General features: G+C 37.3%; 4 protein-coding genes across 6 annotated transcripts; 1 reads left to right on the top strand and 3 right to left on the bottom strand.

The window, feature by feature from the left end:
* Window positions 1-4,632: 4,632 nt before the first annotated feature.
* Window positions 4,633-7,339, bottom strand: LOC104786298 (uncharacterized). Of its 3 annotated transcripts, none has more exons than XM_010511661.3 (2): window positions 6,634-7,339; window positions 4,633-6,518 (listed from the first exon to the last, which is right to left on the bottom strand). In XM_010511661.3, exons 1-2 carry the CDS (start codon window positions 6,634-6,636, stop codon window positions 4,860-4,862), a joined length of 1,662 nt encoding a protein of 553 aa, XP_010509963.2. In that variant the 5' UTR covers window positions 6,637-7,339; the 3' UTR covers window positions 4,633-4,859. The 3 variants fall into 3 exon arrangements, with proteins under 3 accessions (XP_010509963.2, XP_010509964.2, XP_019101340.2); XM_010511662.3 differs by having other exon boundaries at window positions 4,633-6,514; window positions 6,634-7,230; XM_019245795.2 differs by having other exon boundaries at window positions 4,633-6,475; window positions 6,634-7,184.
* An 862-nt stretch (window positions 7,340-8,201) lies between these two features.
* LOC104786299 (receptor like protein kinase S.2) lies at window positions 8,202-11,100 on the bottom strand. The gene has a single exon (XM_010511663.3). The coding sequence runs from the start codon at window positions 10,858-10,860 to the stop codon at window positions 8,311-8,313; it is 2,550 nt and encodes an 849-aa protein (XP_010509965.1). The 5' UTR covers window positions 10,861-11,100; the 3' UTR covers window positions 8,202-8,310.
* Window positions 11,101-18,065: 6,965 nt separating this feature from the next.
* Window positions 18,066-18,521, bottom strand: LOC147943427 (uncharacterized). Its single transcript, XM_087512235.1, has one exon. It carries the CDS (start codon window positions 18,519-18,521, stop codon window positions 18,066-18,068), a length of 456 nt encoding a protein of 151 aa, XP_087368361.1.
* A 2,215-nt stretch (window positions 18,522-20,736) lies between these two features.
* LOC104786300 (uncharacterized) lies at window positions 20,737-23,451 on the top strand. Its single transcript, XM_087452751.1, has 8 exons — window positions 20,737-21,179; window positions 21,273-21,456; window positions 21,560-21,638; window positions 21,740-21,902; window positions 22,004-22,239; window positions 22,346-22,532; window positions 22,875-23,026; window positions 23,139-23,451. Exons 2-8 carry the CDS (start codon window positions 21,332-21,334, stop codon window positions 23,217-23,219), a joined length of 1,023 nt encoding a protein of 340 aa, XP_087308877.1. The 5' UTR covers window positions 20,737-21,179; window positions 21,273-21,331; the 3' UTR covers window positions 23,220-23,451.
* The last annotated feature ends 173 nt before the right edge of the window (window positions 23,452-23,624 follow it).

The raw sequence follows: 23,624 nt of genomic DNA on the forward strand, positions 1-23,624 counted from the left end.
GATAGTTTTACTCCAACCTATTTTTCCATATTTGACTCCAAAAGAAAATATTCTTAAAATATTTTTCTTATATCTTATTATTAATTTATATAATGATTATTTATTTATTTTTATTTTTTTTTTGTCGACAAAAGATCAGCTCAGACGAGCCAATGTGAAGGAAAGTTGTTTACAAACAAAACATGATGCGGGGAGGTACGCGCTTGGCGTGCCAAGGAATCCGCACGAACATTAGCGTTTCTTGAAATTAAATATAAAGAAAAGGATAAAAATTCTTCTCTATCCATCTTGATGTCCTCCAGGTAAGTCGCGAAGGCTGGCCAATCAGAAGGAGAAGACACCATCTTCACCAAATCGGAGCAGTCTGTATAGAAGGCCACGTCTCGGAAATCATGTCCAATCATACACCTCATCGCCCAGAGAAAAGCTTCAACTTCGGCATGTAGTGGTGATAGACTTTGACGGAAACTCCTAGCGCCCATCAACGGTGTCACAGCCTGGAACGAAGTACAAAGCCATCCAGCACCTGCAAATTGGTCTCCTGCTTTCCAGGAACCATCTATAAAACAACGGTTGCCCGAAAATACGGACGGGAGTGAATTTGAATTCTCTCGACCCGATGAAACTACAGGGATAGGGCGAGAGATGTCTGCATCATCCTCCAATTGAGCCTGCTGCCACCCTGTAGCTTCTCCTTCTGCAACCCTAACAATATCCTCTGGTTTCTCCACAATATCTTCAAAAACTCGTGCATTCCGGGCTTTCCAAATATACCACATGAGCCAAGGAAAGGCTTCAACATGAGCCCCTGGGTTATGCTGTCCTAAGAAGTGATCCACATTTGCATACACCGACTCTGTCGGAAAGGATATTGGGCCTACCGGCACATGGGCTAAAGCCCATACCTGACGACCTGGGTGACAAACAAAAATGGCATGATTTATTGTCTCCTCCTCCGCTCCACATCGAACACATCCTAAATCACATGCAATACCACGACGTCCCAGATTAGCCGAGACCGAAATACAACCAGATAACACCTGCCACATAAAATGTTGAATTTTTGGAGGACAACGGACCCGCCAAACACTAGCGAGAAGGGGTGTTATGTCTGGCCCAGAGCCACGAGCCATGAAAGGCTGATTTACATCAAGTCGTGCTGTGTGATACCCCGATTTAACTGTATATCGCCCTGATTTCGTGAAATGCCAACCGAAAGGGTCTCCCCTTTGGTTTCCTCCCAATGGTATAGCCTGGATCAAATCCACATCAAGTGGATCAAAATGCTCATGGAGCATGTCCAGCCGCCAAGTGTTTGTCTGATGATCAATTAAATGATTCATTTGAAGAGAGAGGTCCTTTACCGAGCCCCTACTTAAAGCTGGTCTCGGGGATTGAGCTGGCACCCAAGGATCAGACCATATAGAAATGGTGTCCCTGGAACCAACCCGTTTAATAAGTCCTTTATTAACCAGAGAGCGAGCAGAACATATACTTCTCCATCCGTAGGATGGGAGTAAGACCTAATAGGATACAAAGGATGTGTATTCCTGTAATACCTACTTTTAAAAACCCTGGCAAACAGTGAGTCCGGAGCATCAATCAGACGCCATAGCTGTTTAGCCAAAAGGGCCGAATTAAAGTCGTCCACATTCCGAAAACCAAGACCACCGAGTTGTTTGCTGACACATAACTTTTCCCAAGCAAGCCAATGCATACCCCCTGATTGACCATTAGTGCTCCACCAAAAATTCGCCATTGCACTTGTGAGCTTAGATGTGATAGTCTTTGGTATCCTAAAGCAAGACATCACAAAAGTCGGGACCGCAGTAGCCACAGATTTAATCATTACCTCTTTTCCCCCTTTCGAAAGCAAATTTGCCGTCCAGCCATTTGTTCGACCCTGAAGTCGTTCACGAACAAAGGAAAAAACTTTTATTTTTGCCCCACCCAAGCTTTCCGGTAAACCTAGATATGACCCCATGCCACCCAAGGTGGTGATCCCAAGAACATCTTGTAATTCCGACTTCTTTGTGTCATCAATCTTATGGCCAAACTGAATCGATGATTTGGCAACATTTATTTGTTGCCCCGAAGCTGATTCATACTGTTTTAGAATATCTAAGATGACCCGACATTGTTCCCTATCCGCCTTACAAAAAAATAGGCTATCATCTGCAAACAACAAATGCGTAATAGGTGGGCATTTATTTGCCACTTTTATCCCAGTAATAAGCTTGTTCATTTCTGCCTTCCTGATATTTGCAATTAAAACCTCTGTACATAAAATGAACAAATAGAGAGATAAGGGATCCCCCTGCCGCAACCCCCTCTGAGGAATGATCAAGCCATTGGGCTGGCCATTGAGGAGAACTCTATACTCAACCGAAGAGACACAAAACATTATCCACGACACCCATACCGCTGCAAATCCCATTTTGTGTAACAAAGCCGCAAGAAAGTCCCACTCAACCCTATCATAAACCTTACTCATATCTGTCTTTATTGCCATAAATTTCCCTTTATAAGACGGGTTGGTACGCAACCCGTGAAACATCTCTTGTGCAATAAGGATATTATCTGAGATCAATCGGCCAGGAACAAAAGCCGATTGGGTCTCAGAAATAACGCCTGGTAAAACTCTCTTAAGTCGCTGGCACAGTATTTTTGAAATAATTTTATAACCCACATTATATAGGCTAATCGGACGCAATTCTGTCATCCTAGTTGGCTTTGCCACCTTAGGAATGAGACAAATATGAGTTCGATTAAGGCTCTTATCAAAAACTCCCTCCACAAAAAACCTATTAACCAAATCCACCAGATCCAATTTCACTATATCCCAGGCTTTCTGAAAAAACAAAGCGGTCATCCCGTCGGGACCTGGGGCTTTATCCGGGTGCATCATAAACAAAGCTGACTTTGCCTCAGCCTCTGTTACCGGACCTATAAGCCGCTCATTCTCCTCATCTGTAATTACCGGGTTTACCTCCCTCAAGATTTCCTCCAAATTGGCTGGATTTGTTGAAGTAAATAGTTCCTCGAAATATGCTACGGCCGTGTCACAAATGTCCCTATCCTCAGTTGACCAAATATTATTTTTAGAAAACAATCCGGTAATCTGATTGCGTGCACGTCGCTGCTTTGTTAGGGCATGAAAGTATTTTGAATTTTTGTCACCCAAGCGCATCCACTTATTCCGACTCTTTTGATACCAGTAAATTTCTTCATCCCCGTATGCTTGACGCAACCTATTCTGTAAATCGGAGATCTCAGAAGATGATATTGAATCATCCTCCAGAGCCACCCCTAATTGATGTTTCAAATCGTCAATGGTTTCCCTCCCAAAAGGAACTTGTGATTTGCGCCACTGGGAGATTGCCCTGCGGCAATTCACAATTTTATCCACAAAGGAATCTGAACCTGGGTCCAAATCCCTGTCCCAGCCCAAATTTATCGCATCCATCAATCCCGCCTTCCCAATCCAGCGACGGTCAAAAATAAAGGTCCTTTTCCCCCGCGGCCGCTTGGCACCAATATTAACCACGAGAGGCTTATGATCCGATGCTATCATCGGCAAATATTCAGTGACTGTGTCCGGGAACAACTCATGCCAATCTTCATTCCCTAACGCTCTATCCAAACGACAACGGATAGGTTTTTTGTCTCGCCAACCTCTCTAGGACAGACAATCACCAAGAGAGGAGAACTCCAAAAAACCACAATCCTGAATCATTCCATTAAAAGCGAGAAAAGAGGAATGATGCCGTAACTTCCCCCCATGCTTTTCATGGTTCCCTCGCAGCTCATTAAAATCTCCAACCACAAACCAAGGAGAGGACCGAGTAGTACTAATTCGTACAAGACGTTCCCAAACCAAATCCCGATTCTTGGAAACTGGATCACCATATATAAAAGTTAAATGTATTATCCGTCCTTCAAAAACCGCTTCAATATCAATTAACCGATTAGACTCGAACAAAATCGTTACCTGAAAATCAGTTTGATTGTAAAAAAGGGCCATATCCCCACTACAACCAACAGGTTCAATTGTTTTTAGATTCTTGTATCCAAAATGACCCACAAATTTTTCTAAAACAAAGTGCGATTGTTTTGTTTCCATAAGGAATAAAAAATCAGGCCTATGTTTGATCCATAAATCCCGGAGATTACCAATGGTGGCCTTGTTACCCAGGCCTTGACAATTCCAACTTACTATATTCATATAAAAACTTTATACTTTTTGGGGGGGAAGCTGCCCACACTGATCTCTTCCCACCCTAAGGAAACGGAGACCATGACCCGACACACCACTAAACTATTGCACCCTATCCGGTAAAAATAAACACCCCTGAAATCCCATAAAATTATAAAGAAAATGGAAGGTATATATACACCCCATATAAACGTAAAGGGCTACAACCTTTGAACAACACCCAATATATTTAAGAAAGCCCAACCATTTGAGGCTACACCACCAAAATAATAAATCTGTATATTTGAAAAAGGAAAACATAAGCCCAATAAGGGTCCATGAACCGATAGTCACCTAAAACACACATTACAACACAGACCAATACCGTACATAACCAAATACCAAAATAAACATAAGAACGAAACATGAAACCAAAATAAGGGCCAACAGGTTTTATTAAATACTTGAATACCGGAAGAACAGCGGGTACAATCCAGAAAAGTACAAGACAAAAACAGCAATAACAACTAAAACATAAAGAGATTACAACCATATGGATCAACCATTGGTTATTCAAGCAAAACCGAAAAAGAGAAAACAAAAACCACCAAGGAGCCCAGACCAATACTCGCTCACCACCATGCTGCCCTCTACTTGCTACACATTAATTACCCGGATGGTGTGGAGGTTTTCCTCCTTGGTGAAGACCGACTTTCCCATTCAGTCCACCCCCTTTAGTGACAATCCTCTTACGCGGGGAAGTCAAAGAAACCATGTTCCTCTTTTTTGTGCTAGCACCTGGAAGAGAATCCTTTTGTTTCCCCACTTTGGCCTGTGCAGGAGGCACCAAACCTTCAACTGTTTTGCTCTGTGCCGTAACTCCAGAGACATCATCCTTATTACCAATAGCATCCTCATTAGAGACTTGATCAGAGTTTACCACCTCCTCAGTACCCTCATCGTCCTCCCCTTCCTCCGTTAATGAAATATCCTCCTGGGGAGACACCACACCTTGCTCCTCTATTATAGTGTCCATGAAACCCAGGTCTGGTGCATCCCTTGTCGGAAACCCCTGTCCCAACAGATTCTCGAGGTCCTCAGAAAAGAGAATCTCCTGTTGTGACAATTCCATAGAACCGGAAGCTGGAACACTGGGGAACAAATTCTTGCACACCCTTTTTTCAGTTTCCCGCACAGTAACCATATTGGACTCGCCCGATTGATCACCCACAGCTACAGCCACCTCACCTTGAGGACCCAGGAAAACATATAGCAGCTTCTGCTCAGAAGGAGAGAGACTGATTCCCACATTACTAGAAGGAGGTTGAGTTATACTCGGCTCTGAAACAACAACCTGAGAGGTTGTAGCAGGAGCAAGAGCAACAGTTGCATCCTTCTGCACAAACCTCCCATCCACAGAAGAATTCTTTTTACTCTTCCTCCACTTACTACCAAAACCCTGATTCGACCGATGATGCCCAGCCTGTTGCCCTACACCACGGCCACTTCCATGGGCAGAACCTTGAACAGACGCCCCTGAACCAGCACCATTTAGTCCCGAACCAGTAGCATGAACCCCACCATTCACCGTTGCACCCTTATAACTCTGGAGCTTATCGTCTTTTGTTGAATCAAAACCATTGTCAAGTCGATGCTTCCCCTTATCACCAAATAGTGGGCAATGGCTTAAATCATGGCATAAGCTGTGACAACGCCGGCAATACCCATACAGACGCTCATACCGCATAGAGATGGTTGTCTCCTCACCACTGTCAAACTCAACAGAGGTTTCAAAAACAAGAGGTTTGAAACCATTCAACAAAATCTTCACCCAACCATTATCCAGATCAACTTCCTCGACCTCTCCCAGATCAGCTCCAATAGTACGAAAACTCTCATCAGCCCAGAAATGCAGTGGGACACCCATTATACGAACCCAGAATTTAATGAGACAAGGGTATCGTGGATCCACCACCGGCTCCCATCGGACCAATGAAAGCATCCAATGATCGAAGTGGTATGGTTCCATCTTCAAAACCTCCTGAATGTCCTCCTCTTGATCAAAATCAAACTGAAAGCGCCCCAAACCGAGATCAGCCCCATCCACTCTCTCCTCCATCTTCCATATCCGGGGAAGCATGAAAAGCAAAGCTTTCATGTCCTGCATAACCGGATTCATGCACTGACCAATCAACGTTTTGGAATAACCCTCTATCAATGCTGTGTTATCAAAATGTGGGACCTTGATCTTCAGCTTGCTCCCAGAACCCGAAGAGCTCCCTGTCAAACCCTGAAGCATCAGACCACTTTGTGACATCCCTAGCTTCGGAAAACACACAGAAAGAGAGAAACCGAGTGGAAAAATCAAAAGATGGTTATACTTGAAAGAAACCCAAATAGCTCGCAAAATGAATGAATGAGGAGAGAAAAACACAAACCATGGGTAGTGTTTATAGTCCAAGGACCAAATCTCCTCAACCCAGAAATCCAGTTCCGCAAAGCTGGAAAAAATCCTCATCCCTTGAGAACCGCCTTTGAGATCCCCAAAATCACGACCCCGAGTTATTGCCCCTGACGAGACACATTCAGCAGAAAAAAACTCCAAATGAACCCGTAAAAAAGAACCCATGATTCCCTGAAATAACGCCCACTCCCACCAAATGAATCCAATGATACCGAGATCCTCGCAAACACGAAACCCATGAGAGCTTGAATTAATCGCCCGTATCACTCCCCATGAAACCAGAGAAAATCGAAGAAAATCCCTTATACTGTATCCAAATATCTGAGATCCCCATCGCAGATCCGCAAGATCAAAACCCCAAAAAACCAAATCAACCAGATAAAATCTCGAGACAAGATCCACCCTCATCAAAAGCCCAATCAAAAACCGAAATCAAAACCGATTCAAAAACCCTGAAATCCGAACTCCATAGATACGAGAGAGAGTTTTTCTCGAGCCTAGTAATGGATATTCCCAATTAGCATTATCAAAATAGAAAATTAGTCTTTGATCATTTATTTATTAAAATTACAAATTTAACCTAATTATTTTATTTTAGCAAAAAAAGAAAAATTTTAGCATGTTATTTATATTTAAAATTTATTATTGAACAACATTATATTACACAACATTCATCATTTACTAGTATTTGTTGTATTAAGTTGTTTTTAATCTTCAGTTTAAGTCATATCATGTGTTTTAAATTTAATTGGTAGCAATGATATTTTGTACTTTTGTTTGTATTGTCTATTTTCTATGTTATATATGTTAATTGTTGAATTTTAAAATTATTATTTATAAGTTTAAGTAGAAAATAATAATATTTAACTGTATTTAGATATAAAATATAAATCTATATAAATTTAAGGGACTGATTTGCAAATAAAAAAGCATAACTCCAAAATGGAGAAATTAATTAAAAGTCTCCAAATATAGAGACAAATATAGAGATCTTCATTTTAGAGATGGAAATGAAGTGGGGTTGGAGAAGCTTTTTATCTAAAATGAAGTTTAGAGGTAAAAATGGAGATGGGTTGGAGTTGGTCTTAGTAATCTTTATGATGATGACACCCATTGACCCATTTAATTTAATTTTTGTACCATTAACTTGTGTTCATGTGCATGGTTGCATACTTCTATATATAAAACTGTTTAATTTCATAACATAAAATATAATGGATTAAGACTAAGAAACTGAATCACGTTTCTGTTAGATATTTAGTGTAAACTATTTAATTCTATAGTTTCATATGTACTATACCATATATTTTCTTAAATTTTTACATTGATAGTTTTTAGTCTTACAACTTTCGATCTCAATCCAAGTTGGTCGGAGACTCGGAGTTAAGAACTTTCGTATTAAATAGAAGTCTTTATGTCTCACCTTAGAAAAAAAAGTCATGGTATTAGAGCTTTTGGATCTTAAACCTACTGTGCTATTCATTAAAAGTTGGAAGGTGTTGTTGTTCTTAAAATGGAGGCCGTCATTTCCGTGCAAAAGTATTAAACAGAAGTGAAATTCTTCTTTACTTACTATTTACTAAACAAAGATTAAAAAGAAGCAAATCTGAACATTCCAAACACTTGTGACTTGTCCTATCCTATACATTACTCAATGAATCCCAAGGGCCTGCATTTGTCTAATCATCAACATAGACGACTGATACATTTGCTTGCGGGTCACCTCACCTTCCTTTCCTCCTTCCTCTTTGAAGAACTTCTCACTTCCATCCAATATACTCACAACTTGGCTAATGCTAGGTCTTAGCTTTGGATCCGTTCTCGTGCAAACCAACCCTAACCGCAATACCCTCGCCACTTCTTGCCTCTCATCATCATACACATCATCCAAATGAATATCTGCAATCTCTTCCAATAGCTTTTTCCTGTTACTGACCACTTCGCGGATTCTCAACACCAAAAGAGCATCTTCTTTTTTCCTTTTGTAATCTACTGCCGGCTGACCCGTAACCATCTCTAGCACCACCATGCCGAAGCTGTATACATCTGCCGCGGTTGTTGCCTCTCCGGATTCCATGTATTCTGGTGCCATATAACCAAAAATCCCTTGCGCAGATCCTTTCTTCTTCGCAGCTTGATGAGCCTGGTCGTTCCTCGATAAAAACTCGGCCAACGCAAATCCGCAAAGCCGCGGATTCATATCTCTATCAAGAAAGATCGTCGAAGAAGTTATGTTTCGGTGAACGACTTGCTCGTCCCATTCCTCATGGAGGTACCGTACAGCACAAGCAAGCGATTTAATCACGTTGTACCTAATTTTCCATCGCAAACCAGAGTTTCCTGGTTTGTGGTTATGGAAAAGAAGATGGCTTAGCTTACGATTCGCGGAATAATCATATACTACAAGCATTTCTCCGTGTTCTGTGCACCACCCACGGAGCATAACGAGGTTACGGTGTCGAAGCCTGCCTAGGTTAAGCAGCTCGGTGGAGAACCGAGTTACAAGCGCCGGACATTTAGTCATACCGAGACGTTTCACCACAATATGCTGGTCCTGGTTCAGTAAACCGTAATAAGCCGTACCAAAATCAACCTCAGCAACGCGACGAGCGTCAGAGAAATTATCAGTGGCTAAAACGATGTCGTTGTACGATATCTCCCTTGGCGTGTCCAATACGAAAGCTTTAGATGACATCACTCGCCGGCTGTTGTAATTAAAATACTTGTTATCTCCCGTCTCCGCCGTCTGGTAGATAGAATCCTCGAGGGCAGTAACGTAATTTGACGACGGTGTTGACTCGGAAGACCCGTTGTAGCTAGTTGTGGAGTTGGTCGTGGTCGTTGTTCTGGTCGTCGTCGTGGTCCCCGAAGTTGAGGTTGATTTAAGAGATATTAAAGGAATATAAAGAGGATGACTCTTAAACGAAGGTAACGCCGGTAAGTTACCGGAAAACTCGCCGGAAAGTGCTCCGATCACCCATTTCATACTGGGACGATGCGTTGGGTTGTTTAACGAACAGAGCAGAGCAAGATGAACCATTCTCATCATATCGGACTGTTCATAAGATCCTTTTGGTAACCTAGAATCTCCGGCGTCGAGTACTTTCCGGTTATCTGATAACCGCCGAACCCAATCTAGCAAAATGATTTTGTCCTCCGAGAAGGAAAGATCAACGGCACGTCTACCGGAAACAATCTCTAAAACCACAACACCGAAGCTGAAAACGTCTGTTTTAGCGGTGGCGATTGTTTTTTTCCGGAAACTCTCCGGCGGTAAGTACCCTATAGTACCACCGATCCGAGTTGAGTCCGCGACTCGGAACTGGTGGTTACGGAAGGAAGAAACAGAGTCGTAACTCGAGTCGTGCTCTGTTTCATCAACCTTGTGTTCTAACCACCTAGCTAACCCGAAATCTCCGAGCTTAGCGTTGAACTCAGAATCCAACATGACGTTGCTCGTCTTCACGTCTCTGTGAATAATCTGAGTCTCTAACTGCTCGTGAAGGTAGAACAACGCGGCGGCGAGTCCTTTTACGATTTTACCCCTCCGATCCCAATCCAACGGTTTAAAATCACAGTTCCTCATCTCCGGTCGTCGGAAAAGCACACGGTCTAAGCTCCGGTTAGGCATGTAATCGTAAACAAGAAGAAGCTCGTCTTCGTGTAGACACCAACCTCTTAACTTCACTAGATTCCGATGCCGGAGCTGAGCCACCGCAACAAGCTCCGCCGCGAACGTTTTCTCGAACTGTTCTCCTTTCTTCTCCGCCAAGCATTTAACAGCCACCGTGGTTCCGTCGCTCGGCAACACCGCTTTGTAAACACGTCCGAAACCGCCGCTTCCGAGGATTAGCTCGTCGCTGAATGCATTAGTTCCGATGTAAAGCTCAGAGTATCCAAAGATTCTTGGATTCTCGCAACCGACTTTGCTGGAGAGCTGAACACCTTCCATGTCAGTGAAAGATTTATTAAACTCCATCGAAATAGAATCTTTACTCTCGTTGATGCTACAAAGATTCAAGCTTTTCACTAATTTTGAGCTGTGTATTCGCCGGAATAAATCTCCGATCAAAGTCACGACTTGACGTCCACAGTCTCGGCTCTTCTTTTTCTCCTCTTCTTCAACCACCGCCGGTGGCTTTAACTCGCCTGATTCTGTCGGTAATACGAAACAGAGACGGTCCATTACCATAGGCGCCATGTGAATATGTGTAGATATCGAAATGTGAACTGAGTTTAAAGATAGGGGATGATAGTAATGCTTTTTATAACATTTTATTTTGGGGATCTATTTGACCGACCAAAATTGAATGATGGATTTTTGCCAGCAAGGATGTGTTTTATTTATAGTGTTTGTGTTTGTGTTCTTTCTAGAAATTTGTATCTTTTGAAAGTGTTACTCTATGTGTATTATTTGAAATATAGTTTTGAAAATTGGGATTGCATTAATTTTCAACAAGATTAGGTTCGCGTGGTTTGAATACAGCAAACCCTTTCATCGGGTTTGGTCATTTACGGGTGATGTGTCATGGCCCAGTATTTTTCCATTTTTTTGGATATAAAACTTATTTTCTTTTTGTTGTATTCTTGGCTTGGCTCTAATTGATTCTTGATTTTTCAACGAGAAATTTTTTTTTTTTTTTTCCATTGATTTCGGAAAAATGATTTAACTACGAAATTGTAAATATGTACGAAAAGTTAAAAATATATTCATATTATATATGTACCGATGTACGCATGGAGAAAATGAAGACCGAAGAAGACTTTCAAATCGTGTCGTCGAGAAGAACATTGACGCGTTCGAAGACGAAGCTTTGTCTTCTTCTATTTTCTTTCCTTTTTCTTTTTCCTTCTCGTAACATAAATTCTAAAAAGCCTTTATGATGAATTGATGATATTACGAAAATTTAACAATGGAGAAATATAATACTTCCTCCATTTCAAAATATAAGATGTTTTGAGTAAAGTACGTAGATTAAGAAATAATCATTTTAAAAAAAATTAACCAATCACAAACAAGACTGCATAATTTAAAGTATTAAACTAATATAAAAGTTACATAGAAACTTGAAAACATCCTATATTATGAAATAAAAAAACTTCTCTAAACATCCTATATTATGAAATGGAGAGAATAACATTTATATACCTTTTTTCTTAATGGCAACAAGTGTTAACGTCTTTCTTAATAGTTCTGTATTTGTTGTATGAATCAATCAAGTAGCCAACAAAGATAACGAGCTTTTTTAGTGGAGTACTAGATTTAGACACTTTTTACGTCCGCTAATCAAAACATGTCACAACACCAACAACAATTACCTAGTATAAGTATATAGTTTTTCTTAAATATAATGCTCCACTGGAATCAACACATTTGATAATATTTGTGTCAGGTTTTGATGTAATAGGATTGATAATCTAGTTCTTGAGATCGATGTTTGGAAAATTTTCCCGTGGCTAATTAATTAATTTGCCAATGTGTCTTTAAGACAGACTTTAGATAAAATTATATTCTCTCACATAAATAAGCAGATGACTGGTCATTGGTCAAGAGGCTTCTTGTTTTTCTTAATTTATTTTATAGACGTCCAGACTATTTTGGAGTCTGTTTTATATGCTAATTTGAATTTGATGATATTAATTTCCGAGTAGTCGATTGCGAATAATGTTCTAATTAGCAGCGTTTTGAGCCTGACTTCTATTAATAAAAAAATTAGGTATCATCGCTGTGTTTTATTTTTTGGACAAACCTTGACTATTCTTTTGGTGAACATATCCTTCCGCAAATAGATTTCGTAAATCTACCATATTGTATAACATACTAGTTTTCTTCCCAGCAATCAAGTAGTTCAGAAGAATTGTATGTAAATCTGGTGAGATTTTTATGTAGAGAATGAATCATATGACCAAATAACTTTACCGCAAGTTATAATATATAATATTAAATAATTTCGATTCATTTTGTTCCTTAAATTTCGATTGATGACATAAAAACTATTAAAAAAATTATTAATGGTCAAAAGGATGGTTAAGTTAGAGGTAATATGAGATGGCGCATGCCGACCTATTTTTAAGATGGAGATTTAGTTGTATAGTGTGATTGGTGAAAGAAGGTATGATAAGAGATTTAAATACAATATTGGTTAAAACAACAGAAAATGATATAAGTACTTTGATTACAAGATTATTAGTACTTTCATACAATTTTACTGAAAATCTTTTAGATATAGATTAATAAATAAATCTCCTATATAATAAAACAATTTTACTGAAAATCTTTTAGATATAGATTAATAAATAAATCTCCTATATAATAAAACGGAAGTATATAACTTTTTTGTAGATTATATAATATGGGTTATAAGACGAATTATTTGATTATTTGATATGTTATAAGTTATATGGACTGTAACCATTAGTTAATCTCTGATTTAAGATCCTGTAAAACAGGATATTCTAAAGAATAAAAGAAAATCTCCAAAGAATATTTAATTAACCATATATAGGCAAACAAATCTAAAAAAATAATTCTTCCACATATTAAGAGTGATTTCCGTTTATACTACAAAATAAACCGATCAATAATCTATCATTACCTTTTGATAAGGTATCATTTTTCGGTTCATGTCTTTTAATTTTATCATACTTATAATGATGATTATTATGTTTATACACATTATTACATTACAATTCATGGTGTACTGCGAGTTAAAATATTACACGACGGGGTTATATGACATGACATGTTTGAGTAGATACTAATATAAATTTAAAATTTCATTAATTTGGTGTTACACGGATAAAATATCATTTCATTATTTTGTTAATAATTAATGTGAATATTAAATTAATAGACATATCTAATTAAGTTGATTAAATTAATACTGTAACAAAAAGTTAATATGCGGTATATTGTGGGTTGAGTCATAGAATTAACAATCAAAAACACAATATATAATTTTAAACACTAAAGAATTCAAAAAAAAATAACAAACAAATTATTATTTTTTTTATCAAATCACTTAATTCGTGGTGTACCGTGGGTCAAAATCTATACAAAATATATGTTATTTCCATAAGTCATATTCAACATATGATTTAATGGCATTGTGTTTCATCAAAAAAAAAAGAACTTTAAAAACAAATAAAATAATCACATATATGGTGCTTTAAATAAAAATTACAAAATAAACCAAAGAAATTTCAATATGTGCTATAGCACGGTCTATCATATTTAACATATGATTTTATTGCATAATATTTTATTCACAACAATTTTTAAAAACAATCACATAAATTCTATTTTATATAAAAATTATCATATAAATAAAAGAATTTTTCCTAATCTAGTTTAATATAGTATTAACGTATTCTCAAAATGATGCCCATGATGGTCAAATATAAAGCAACGGCAACCGCTTTGATTCTACGTTTTGTAACATTAATGAACCAAAAGAGGCAAAGAGGCAAAGAGATATATATATAAGCACGTAACATACAGGCATCTTTAGTTGAGTGGAGGAAAGTGGAAGACAAACATGAGTAAGATGTTGATATAATATAGCAAATGGGAAGCTATATAGATGATGAAGAAGAAGAAGAAGTAAACATGATTATGATTTTTGATTAAACCCCAATATATATTATGGAATGGATTATCAATCAAATCCGCCCCAACTTCGACGTTTCATCTTTTCTCTCCGGATTTATGACATCAAAACAAATGTGATTATCTCCCAATCACTCCTGTCGAGTTCGTGTCTCTTAAATGATCAACAATTTATGAAAAAGAGAAAAGACCCCAAAGTCAACAATTTTGTACTATTTCTTTGGAAACAAAGACTGCGTTAAGTTCCAAATTTATATACTACTTCTTTCCTCTATTTCACTCCAATGATGGCAAGCTCTGCATATATAACATACTGTTTCTAGCATTCTATATATCTCAGTGAAGAATATTCATTCCTACAGTGGCGTGTGAAGTTATTTGGATGTAAATTAAACCAAAGATAACAAATTCAAGAAATTAAAGATCATATTGAAATTGAAGTGCAACACTTTGCTCTTTGAATATTTGACGCCACATCAAAAGTTGATTTGTTGGTTGCATTCACACATATTCGTACTGTGTTTATATTTTTATTTTGTAACAATTCAAACATATCAATAGATATTTGTTTTCTCATAAAGAAAATGTGTGATCTAAAAGAAAATGAAAAGCTTTGGTCGCCGCAACAAATGTCTGTTTAAAAGAGTTTCATTGAAATAAATTTGTTGTTTAGTACTAATTTATTTATTTTAAATTATTAGTAGTATTGGTTTATTTTTACCAATTATCAATGTGTTGTAACGGGAGAAGTTGACATATATATACACAGTTGGAAATTAGGAAAAACTTTTAAAGGATTGAGCAACGGACATAATGCCACCAATCACCATAAATGCGTAAAAGATAAGGGCGGCAACTTAAAAGAAAAAGGAGCTAATGAAGATAAGATTGCTACTTTTAATTCAAAACATTAGTACTCCATTGATAAGGACTTAAATTTAATTTAGTTAATTACCGAGTTTAACGTTTCTTTTTTCACTAAAAGAATCAGAAATTAAAATTAACCAGAGAAAAATATACTGTATATTATTAGGTTTGTTAAAACATGTTAGAAGAAGGTGTTAAAACATTTTAATTAGTGTATAATCATTATTCACCGCAACATCTTCAGTTCTGCATGGGTCTGAATCTGATAGACTATCTTACGGGAGCCCTCCTGATCAGCCCTGTAATTGTTTCTAAAATAGAAGACAATCCATCCTAGACCTTTTCTACGAAATCGAGTATGACAAACAAACAATATAAACATTTTGTAAACTACAGTATATGGAATATGAAAATATTCAAATTACTTTCAAGTTATTATTGTATATATAGTTGGTTTGTAATTAAATTTTGTATCTAGCTATTTACATTGCAATAAATTTAGTGGCTGGAGAGGTTGGGTGATGTCGTTGGCCTACCTTATTTTGTATCATTTATTTTTGTTAGCTTTCATTTTCACAGCCCATGAGAAGATTACGGTTTTGGAATCTCTCAGTGTAATTGTTCCAACTGCTTGCTACTCACTCATGCTTTGATCCGAATAAGTATGACCTTTTTGGCCAATTATTTCAACTACATATTTTATATGGATTAAAGATGGTAATTTCTCAATAATTTATTATAGCCACTCATATTACATACTTAGCAACTGTTAACTCACCCCATCATATTCTCATCTTGACAAATATGGATGGTTTCCCTTCATTTCTTTTTAGTATTTTAAGACATGATTATTCACTTGTACTCGCAAAAGTGAATTGTATATTTCAATCCTACGAGGTTTTTATATTGAATCTAGATAAACTGAACTAATAAATATGTCTTGTAAAACAAACGAACAAAAAGGCTGAACTATTCTAATCCAAACCGAACAAATCTATCAGAAAACAGACCTAGACCGTACCTGATTCTTTTTATTTTTAAGTCAAAAGATATTTGATTCGGTCTTACATGTGTAACTAGTTTTCCAGAAGAAGAAAAAAACATATATATGATTTTTTTTTTTTTTAAGTTTTAATGATGACATCAAGTAAAAAAACGATGTGTAGGTATTTCACACACTTTTTTTTCTTTATGTTCAAAGTAGTGGTGTACATAGTTTCGTGGTTTGGTCATACCAAATATCCAAATTGGTAATAATTTTTGGGTTAAGAAAATCACTTTATAAAAGCATCAGAGAATAATGTATGTGATCGATAATTTTCAAACAAACATACTTGTGCGAAAACATTAGAATCTTGGTCTTCCTGCGCTAAAAACTAAGACTTTGTAAGAAAATTAGGTGAAAGCTTTATATTTTTTATTTATTTTGTCAAACAGATGAAAGCTTAAGAGACAGACAATTCTGATAGTACACGAAGTTTGACAATATGGTACACGAAGATGTGTTTCATTTAGTATTTGCGTAACTATAAATATATATATATATATATATTGGTAAAGTAATAAATTATTATTCTTCATAAATTAAATATCTACTAGCTGTACTACCACAACAAAAATTATATGCTTGTGCCAAATATCAAATATGGGTGTATTATTCACATTTATAACATTATAACATATTATTAATTTGATTCAAAAACTTCAAAGTTTAAACTTTTAAAAATTGTTCCGCGATGATATATATTACAAACTATGGAATACACCTACTTCCAACTAAAATCGGCTTTACCGTGACTGAAGCTCACATTTTTCAATATAAAAATGCCAAAACCCTTTTTTTTAATTCAGAAAGAGATGATAGTGAAAACACTCAAATTGAAAAGTGGTTTATGAACGTGTGTGTAGAAAAAGTGGGGGTTTTTTTTTCTTTTCACAGAGGGGTAATTTTATTAAACCCAAGAAGAAGATCTCAGGTCATTACTGCCAAACCGATTACAGAGTACAACAGGGAGATTACAAGGTACAACATAATTGGATATACTACTAAGAGGGAGATTACAAGGTACAACATAATTGGATATACTACTAAGAGTTAAACTACCAGAACCAAGGATTAACTTAAGATTCACCAAAAAATTACAGGAGCTAAGATGACTTTAACTTCATAACTAAAAGAAGGCTAGAGGAGCATAATCTTTTAATTGGCATCCTGCTTCACACTGCATAACTAATAACGTTAAACCATAGGCCATCATGCCTAACCTAAGGGAGAACTATTCACATCAAAAAGTTAACCTTGACAGAACTGAATAGAGTGATAAAAGAGGGTAAGGTGATTGATGATTATCTTCTCTGTCATGGTCCGGCAAACTTGCTCTCTTCTTCATTGGGAGTTCCTTTTTTGGATTAACATCCAGTCTTCTTTTTGAACATTCTCCTACTTCATACTTAGACTGCATCTTGGGAAGAGATCCACCATCGAGATTTGATCCTATAGACTCATCTTTACCCGAAAGTTCAAAGTAAGGAAAGGCTAAGGCAAAGTAAGGACCTGATCCTTTCTTGGGATGAGGATTCTGGTTCTCGTGAATCAAAACAGGGACTTGAGCGACATGACTTGATTGTTGTGAGATAGAGGCAGAGTCCGGATCCTCTAGTTCATGATTTCTCCGTTGATGAGCTTGATCATCTTGGTTGTTGTAATGATTAGGATTGATAGGCTCGAAAGGGCATCTAGAGGTAGGGTGCATAATCCTACAACAGTTAGTACAATTTTTTTCCATCTTCTCTTACTGGAAGCCAAGCATAGCTCTGTCACCTGTTTGAAATCTCACCCTTCTGAAAAACCTAAAACAATCATTTATGGACACCCTAATTTTCACTCGGAGGAATGAAACCTGATTGGTAACTGAGTCTTCAAAGTCCAACTACACTATTTCCCCTAAGGATCTAGCTATCCTGCGGATAGTTTTAGCAGCAACATAGGAGATAGGGAGACCTCTGATTTGAACCCAAAGATCTAAGGAGGTTAAGAAATCCAATCGTGGTAAGTCATCCCATCTTTGCAAGGCGACAAACCATCTATTGAAGCTCCATGGTTCACGACGTAGTACTGATATCAGATCTCTTTCAGACTGGAACCGAAACTGGACAAAACGGTCATCGAGAACTCTGCCATGAACCGAAGATGCGAGTCCCCAGGCTGTAGGAAGATTTGCCGCCACTTCAAACAAATTTTGATCCACAGGATTAAGTGGTCTGGCTATCAAGCTGAGCCTGTTACTTGCTAAGACATCTTCATAATCTGAGTTTGGAATTAAGAGTTCTGGGTCGTCTCTCCCTAATGCTAAATTTTGAATCTCATCCCACAAATCTTTCTCCATTTATTCTCTCTAAGAAGGAAAACATTGAGGTTTGAAAGCGCTAGAAAAGGTTATATATATGAGAAGAGTAAGGTTAAGAAAGAAAAATGAAGAAGTAATAAAAATCTTAATTTTACTGCAAAAGTTATCCAAACAGCAGGACCAAGGGAGAAATTATCTACTGAAGTAGAAACAAAAAGATTGAAAGTAGCGAGATAGGATGAAAAGAGGATAAGTGAAGGGAATCAGAGAAAGTCAACTTATTGAAAGGAAAAAAACTGGGTAGAGACAAAAAAAAAACGTCTATCAAACCTCTTCTGAATAATTAAACTTATAACGAAGTCAAACCTAGCAGCCAAAGAGAAGCCTATATATTTTTCCGTTCTTCTAAAGCAAAGAGAGTGTTAAGCCACTTTGGAGGTCCCATAGCTACATACGACTAGAATATTTTTTTTTGAATCTCACTAAGTGGAATAAGGATAGCTCCTTGATTGGAATGTGAATGTGCATTCTCCATTTTCCACTCTTTTATGAAACAAAGACTTCTTCTAATTTCTGATGCATAAAACTGGAAAGAAAGCCATTCTTGAGGACAGTTGATTGCATTGATCATTTCACAGGCTTCAGAAGATAAGATCACCTGATTGATATTATGATTACCTATGCTAACAATAGCCCACATGATACTTTGAAACTTGGCTTCTAACATACTTGTAATGTTAGAGAATGAACGTCGACTATGCAACCTAACTTTGCCATTCCAATATCTTAAAATCCAAGAAAAACCCCATGTATTAGTAGTTTTGCACCAAGCCATTCCAATATTACATTTCAACCAGAACTTAGGAGGACTAATCCAATCCAGTGAATCCTTTCCTCTATCGAAGACTTTGGAACTAGCCTGTCGAGTTTCTAATCCTTGAGCATTAACCCATAACGTTGCTTCCTTTCTGATTTTGAGAACCAAAACCATAATGTCCTTTGATTTTCCTTTAAAAAAGAACTCATTTCTGTGTTTCCAGAGGTACCAAAGTATCCAACTGCTCATTTGTATCTCATCGTTTGAAGCCGTCATTTTTGTTTGTTTGGCTGTGATTGCGTTACCCGCCCAGCCTTTGTCGTTCCTCTCACCCTTGGTCTACTCGCCTACCTTTGATTCCCACTTGGTTCTTTCCCTTTTGAAGCTTGGGCTCCGTTTTGTTGGAAGATATGCTAGTCTTCTAAGTTGGCAGTTGGTTCTTCTCATGTTTTTGTTGTTCGTTTGTGGTTGATAGCTTCTTGTCTCTTCCTTGTTATCATTTGAGTTCGAGTGTCCAAGTGGTTAGGCTTTGCTCCTTGTCTCTGCTTTGCAGATCTGGGTAGATCTGATTGCGTTTTGAAGGCTTCTATCTAGACGATTAAAGGAAGATGCAGTCGTCATCAACGCATCCGGAAGCGTGTTCATGTCTTCGCATGTTGGGTTATGAAGGCTTGGTTCTGGTTCTGAGAGATCAGCTCTCATAAGGATAGGAGGTGACTGCTGATTGGCTGTGGGCATCCTTGATTAATCTCTTCCGCATGACTTCAGAGAAGAGTTCTTCTTGCTTCTTATGACTAGTATGTTTGGTAAGGTTTAAGCCTAGTTGCCTTTGCTTTTAATTTAAGGTTTTGTCCTCTCTCGTTTTAGGTTGCAGTTTTTTTGGCTTTGTTTTAAGTATTTTGTGTTCATATTTAGACTTCGGAGAATTCTCGTTTTCTGCCGGCTTAAACTCTGGGGATATTATGTTGTTCGCCGGCTTTAGCTTCCTTCTTTTGTGCTTTGTATTTCACCCTTGGTACCAAAACTATTTCATTAATAAAATTTCAGATAAAAAAAAAAAAGCATATTCAGAACTTATCAAAACCTTCTTCAGGGGTTGGAATCTCTGACAGCCCACTTAGTGTGTGACTCCTTGGTTTAGGATTAGATTAAGATTAAAAAAAAAAAAAAAAAAAAAAAAAGAGCGCCCATACTTGTCTAGAAAAGAACATGATTAATAGATTCAAAAAAAGAAAAAGTGGGGTTATCACTTGCTTTTTGAAATGAAAATATGTTCTTTTTGACTTATGTATGCGTTTCATTTTGCACAAAAGAAAAAAGGTATGAGATTCAGTGTCATATTAATGGGCTTTGACTGGTAAACCATAGAACTACGGCCCAGTTTAATAAACCAGAGTCTATAGTTTATTAATTAATTAATTACGCATTATCTTCATTGCTCCACCATTAAAGGAAGTAAATAAAAGCTTCGATTTTTTTTCAAACACTCGAGAGAGAGAGAGAGTCGAAGACTAAAATCGCCAACTGTGTCAGTGTGGGAAGGTGACGCCACTCTCTGTTTCGGTTTTTGGGTTTCTCTTGTTGTTTCCGAAAAAATGGGATCTTTCATCTTCTCGTTCTCGGTTCTGGGTTTGTGTTCAAGAGAGAGACAGAGAGAGATGTATCTTGCTATGAATCTTGTAAAGAGTACTTTTGTTACATCGATTGGATCTGTTGTTTTTGATCAGTTCTTGTTTATAAAGAAGAATACTAAAGTCAGTTTACTGTTTCTCTTCTTAGATTTCGAAACTCTGTTTTTTATATTCTCAAAGTTGTGTTTTTTGTGGGAATGGTTATTTTATGAACATGACATGTTCGACGTTTTGCCTCTAAACGCAGAAGTAAGATTTTTAAGGTTTTTGAACAGCTACAAACATATAATAAGTGCTTAATTACCTTTCTCCTAATCTCTTGATTTCTCTTGGCGTGTGTAGGAAGTAAAAGACGGTTTTTGGAATTGCATCAAGCACCAATCTTGATTAAAGCAGTATCAATGAGTGGTAACACTCTCTGGACTTACCCATCTCCTCTTGCAACTTATGAGCAAGTCGTGGCTGACAAGGATCTCTTCATGTCTACATTGTCCAACTTACACTCTCAAATGGGTACAAAATTTTGGTAAGAATCTTTTTTGATATAAAGATATATAGTTACAACACTTTTTTGCCATCATCAATCCCAAATGTCCATTGTTGAGATATATATGTATACATGATTTTAGGATTCCGAAGGTAAGATTTGAGGATATGGACTTGCATAAGGTTTTTTGCAAGGTTACTTCACGTGGTGGAATCGAACAGGTAAAAAACATGTAAACTATCTTCATTGTCATGAAATTAAAAGTCTAGAAATCTTCATGTAATCTACAGAAAGATTTAAACTTTGTTTGTGTGTTTTGCAGATAGTTAGAGAACAGAAATGGAAGGATGTATTTGATACGTTTAACTTCCCCAAATCACAACGAAACCCCATCTTTATCCTACATGTGCGCAGACTCTACTACTCGCTACTTCACAACTACGAGATCATCTACTTCTTCAAAGCTCGTGGCCTGTTTCCTCCATGTATGCACATTTCACTTACTTGCTACTTTATAGTTACGAGATCATCCATTTTCTTCAAAGATTTGACTTACGAAGATGAGCCTCTCTTCTCTCTTTTTTAGTGACCGGATTTGTGTATGGAAAAAATGAGAGTGGTTATCTTGTTACTTTCACAATGGGATCATGGAAGCTGGAAGGAGTTTTGTATGAGTCTACAGAGAAGAGAGTTACTCAAGATTTACAGATACAGAGCTATGATATTTTCCCCAACACTTTGACTGATAAAGCCAACCCTCAAGAGCTTTTTAAATCAAAACGCATTCAGTGGGACAAAGCCATTAAACAGAAGAAAATAGAGGTATACAATATCAACATTATGTTAAGATCTGGCTTTCATTGTCTAGATACTAGACCTTCATTGACCATTCTTCCTGATATGTATCTTTATGATCAATATAAATCAGATTATTATCGATTCTTTGCCGCTGCAACAATGGCCTCCCAAGGAGAACACTGAAGCTGATGTTCTAATGGATGAATCGGAGGAAAATGAAGATGAGGAATACTATTCTGATTCCGAAGTGGAAGATCTGTCTCTTTGGGCTGAGCAAACGACTCATATGGAGAAAGCCAGCGACTTGATGGTGGCCGGTGAGCAGAGCTCTTATTCTCTATTTTTTGTTATTACACAGGGTTAAACACATGAGTTTCAGACATGTTACTTTATAGAGTCAAACCGCTAGATGCACTCCTTGCTCAGGGAAACCGACCGATATAGGTATTAGGCTATTAGCTCAATCATCGCTGCAACGCTATCGCGATTGGTGTAGTTTGAACGTCACCTTGAAAGCAGCCATTTCTCATTATATAGTTTCTCTCTTTATCTTTTGTTTTTCTTTTGCAAAACACGTTACCTTCTCTTCCATATATATATTGTTATGGTCTCATGTTGCTTTAAAGTTGAATATTTATGTGTCTCATATTCTTGTGCAGTTCCTGTGACTGGAGTTTTGGATGGAATATTTGACAGTGGTTATTTTGTTACTGTCACAATTGGAACAGAGAAGCTGCAAGGAGTTCTGTATCCCCAGTCTCCTCCACTCAACACAGTTAGTCAAGAGAAGCTCAATGCAGAGGAAAAAGCGGTATATAACATTGACATCCCACATTTTAACGTTTGTAATTTGCATAGCTTTAGGCAATATCGTCTACAGTTTTTTTTGTTGATTTCTAAGCTCAGGCTATGATTTTGAATAGGTTAACAAAGGGATGGAAGTAGTGGGTGACAAAGCGCCCTGTAGCAGAGAAAATGGAAGATCACAACCAAGCCCTCTTTGAAGATGACTTGATGGGGACGTCTCAGATGGATCATCACTGATGACAACCATGAGAAGCTCAGTTGGAACAGTTTTGCTTGTACTATTTTCCTTATAGTACATATGGTTTTGTAACATGATATAGCTTTAGATAGGTTACTTCTAGCACAATACACATTTAGGCTTTAGGGTTTGTTGTAGCGTTTCAATTTTGTTCCTTTTAACCGAGCTATAAAAACCAAATTAACTAAAAACTGAATTACGTCTAAATTAGTTACTAAAACATATCGCGTTAATGCTTAGGGTTTTTTTTGTTTAATAAGAAAATTCACGTATTAAACTAGAGCAACATTTCTAATTTGATTTATTTTTAAATTTGTTTCTGTCTCTTTTCTTATTTACTGTATGTTAAAAATAGATAATAATT

Source organism: Camelina sativa, chromosome 5 (genome assembly GCF_030686135.1).
Source record: "Camelina sativa cultivar CO46 ecotype springtype chromosome 5, ASM3068613v1".
Taxonomy (NCBI): Eukaryota; Viridiplantae; Streptophyta; class Magnoliopsida; order Brassicales; family Brassicaceae; genus Camelina; species Camelina sativa.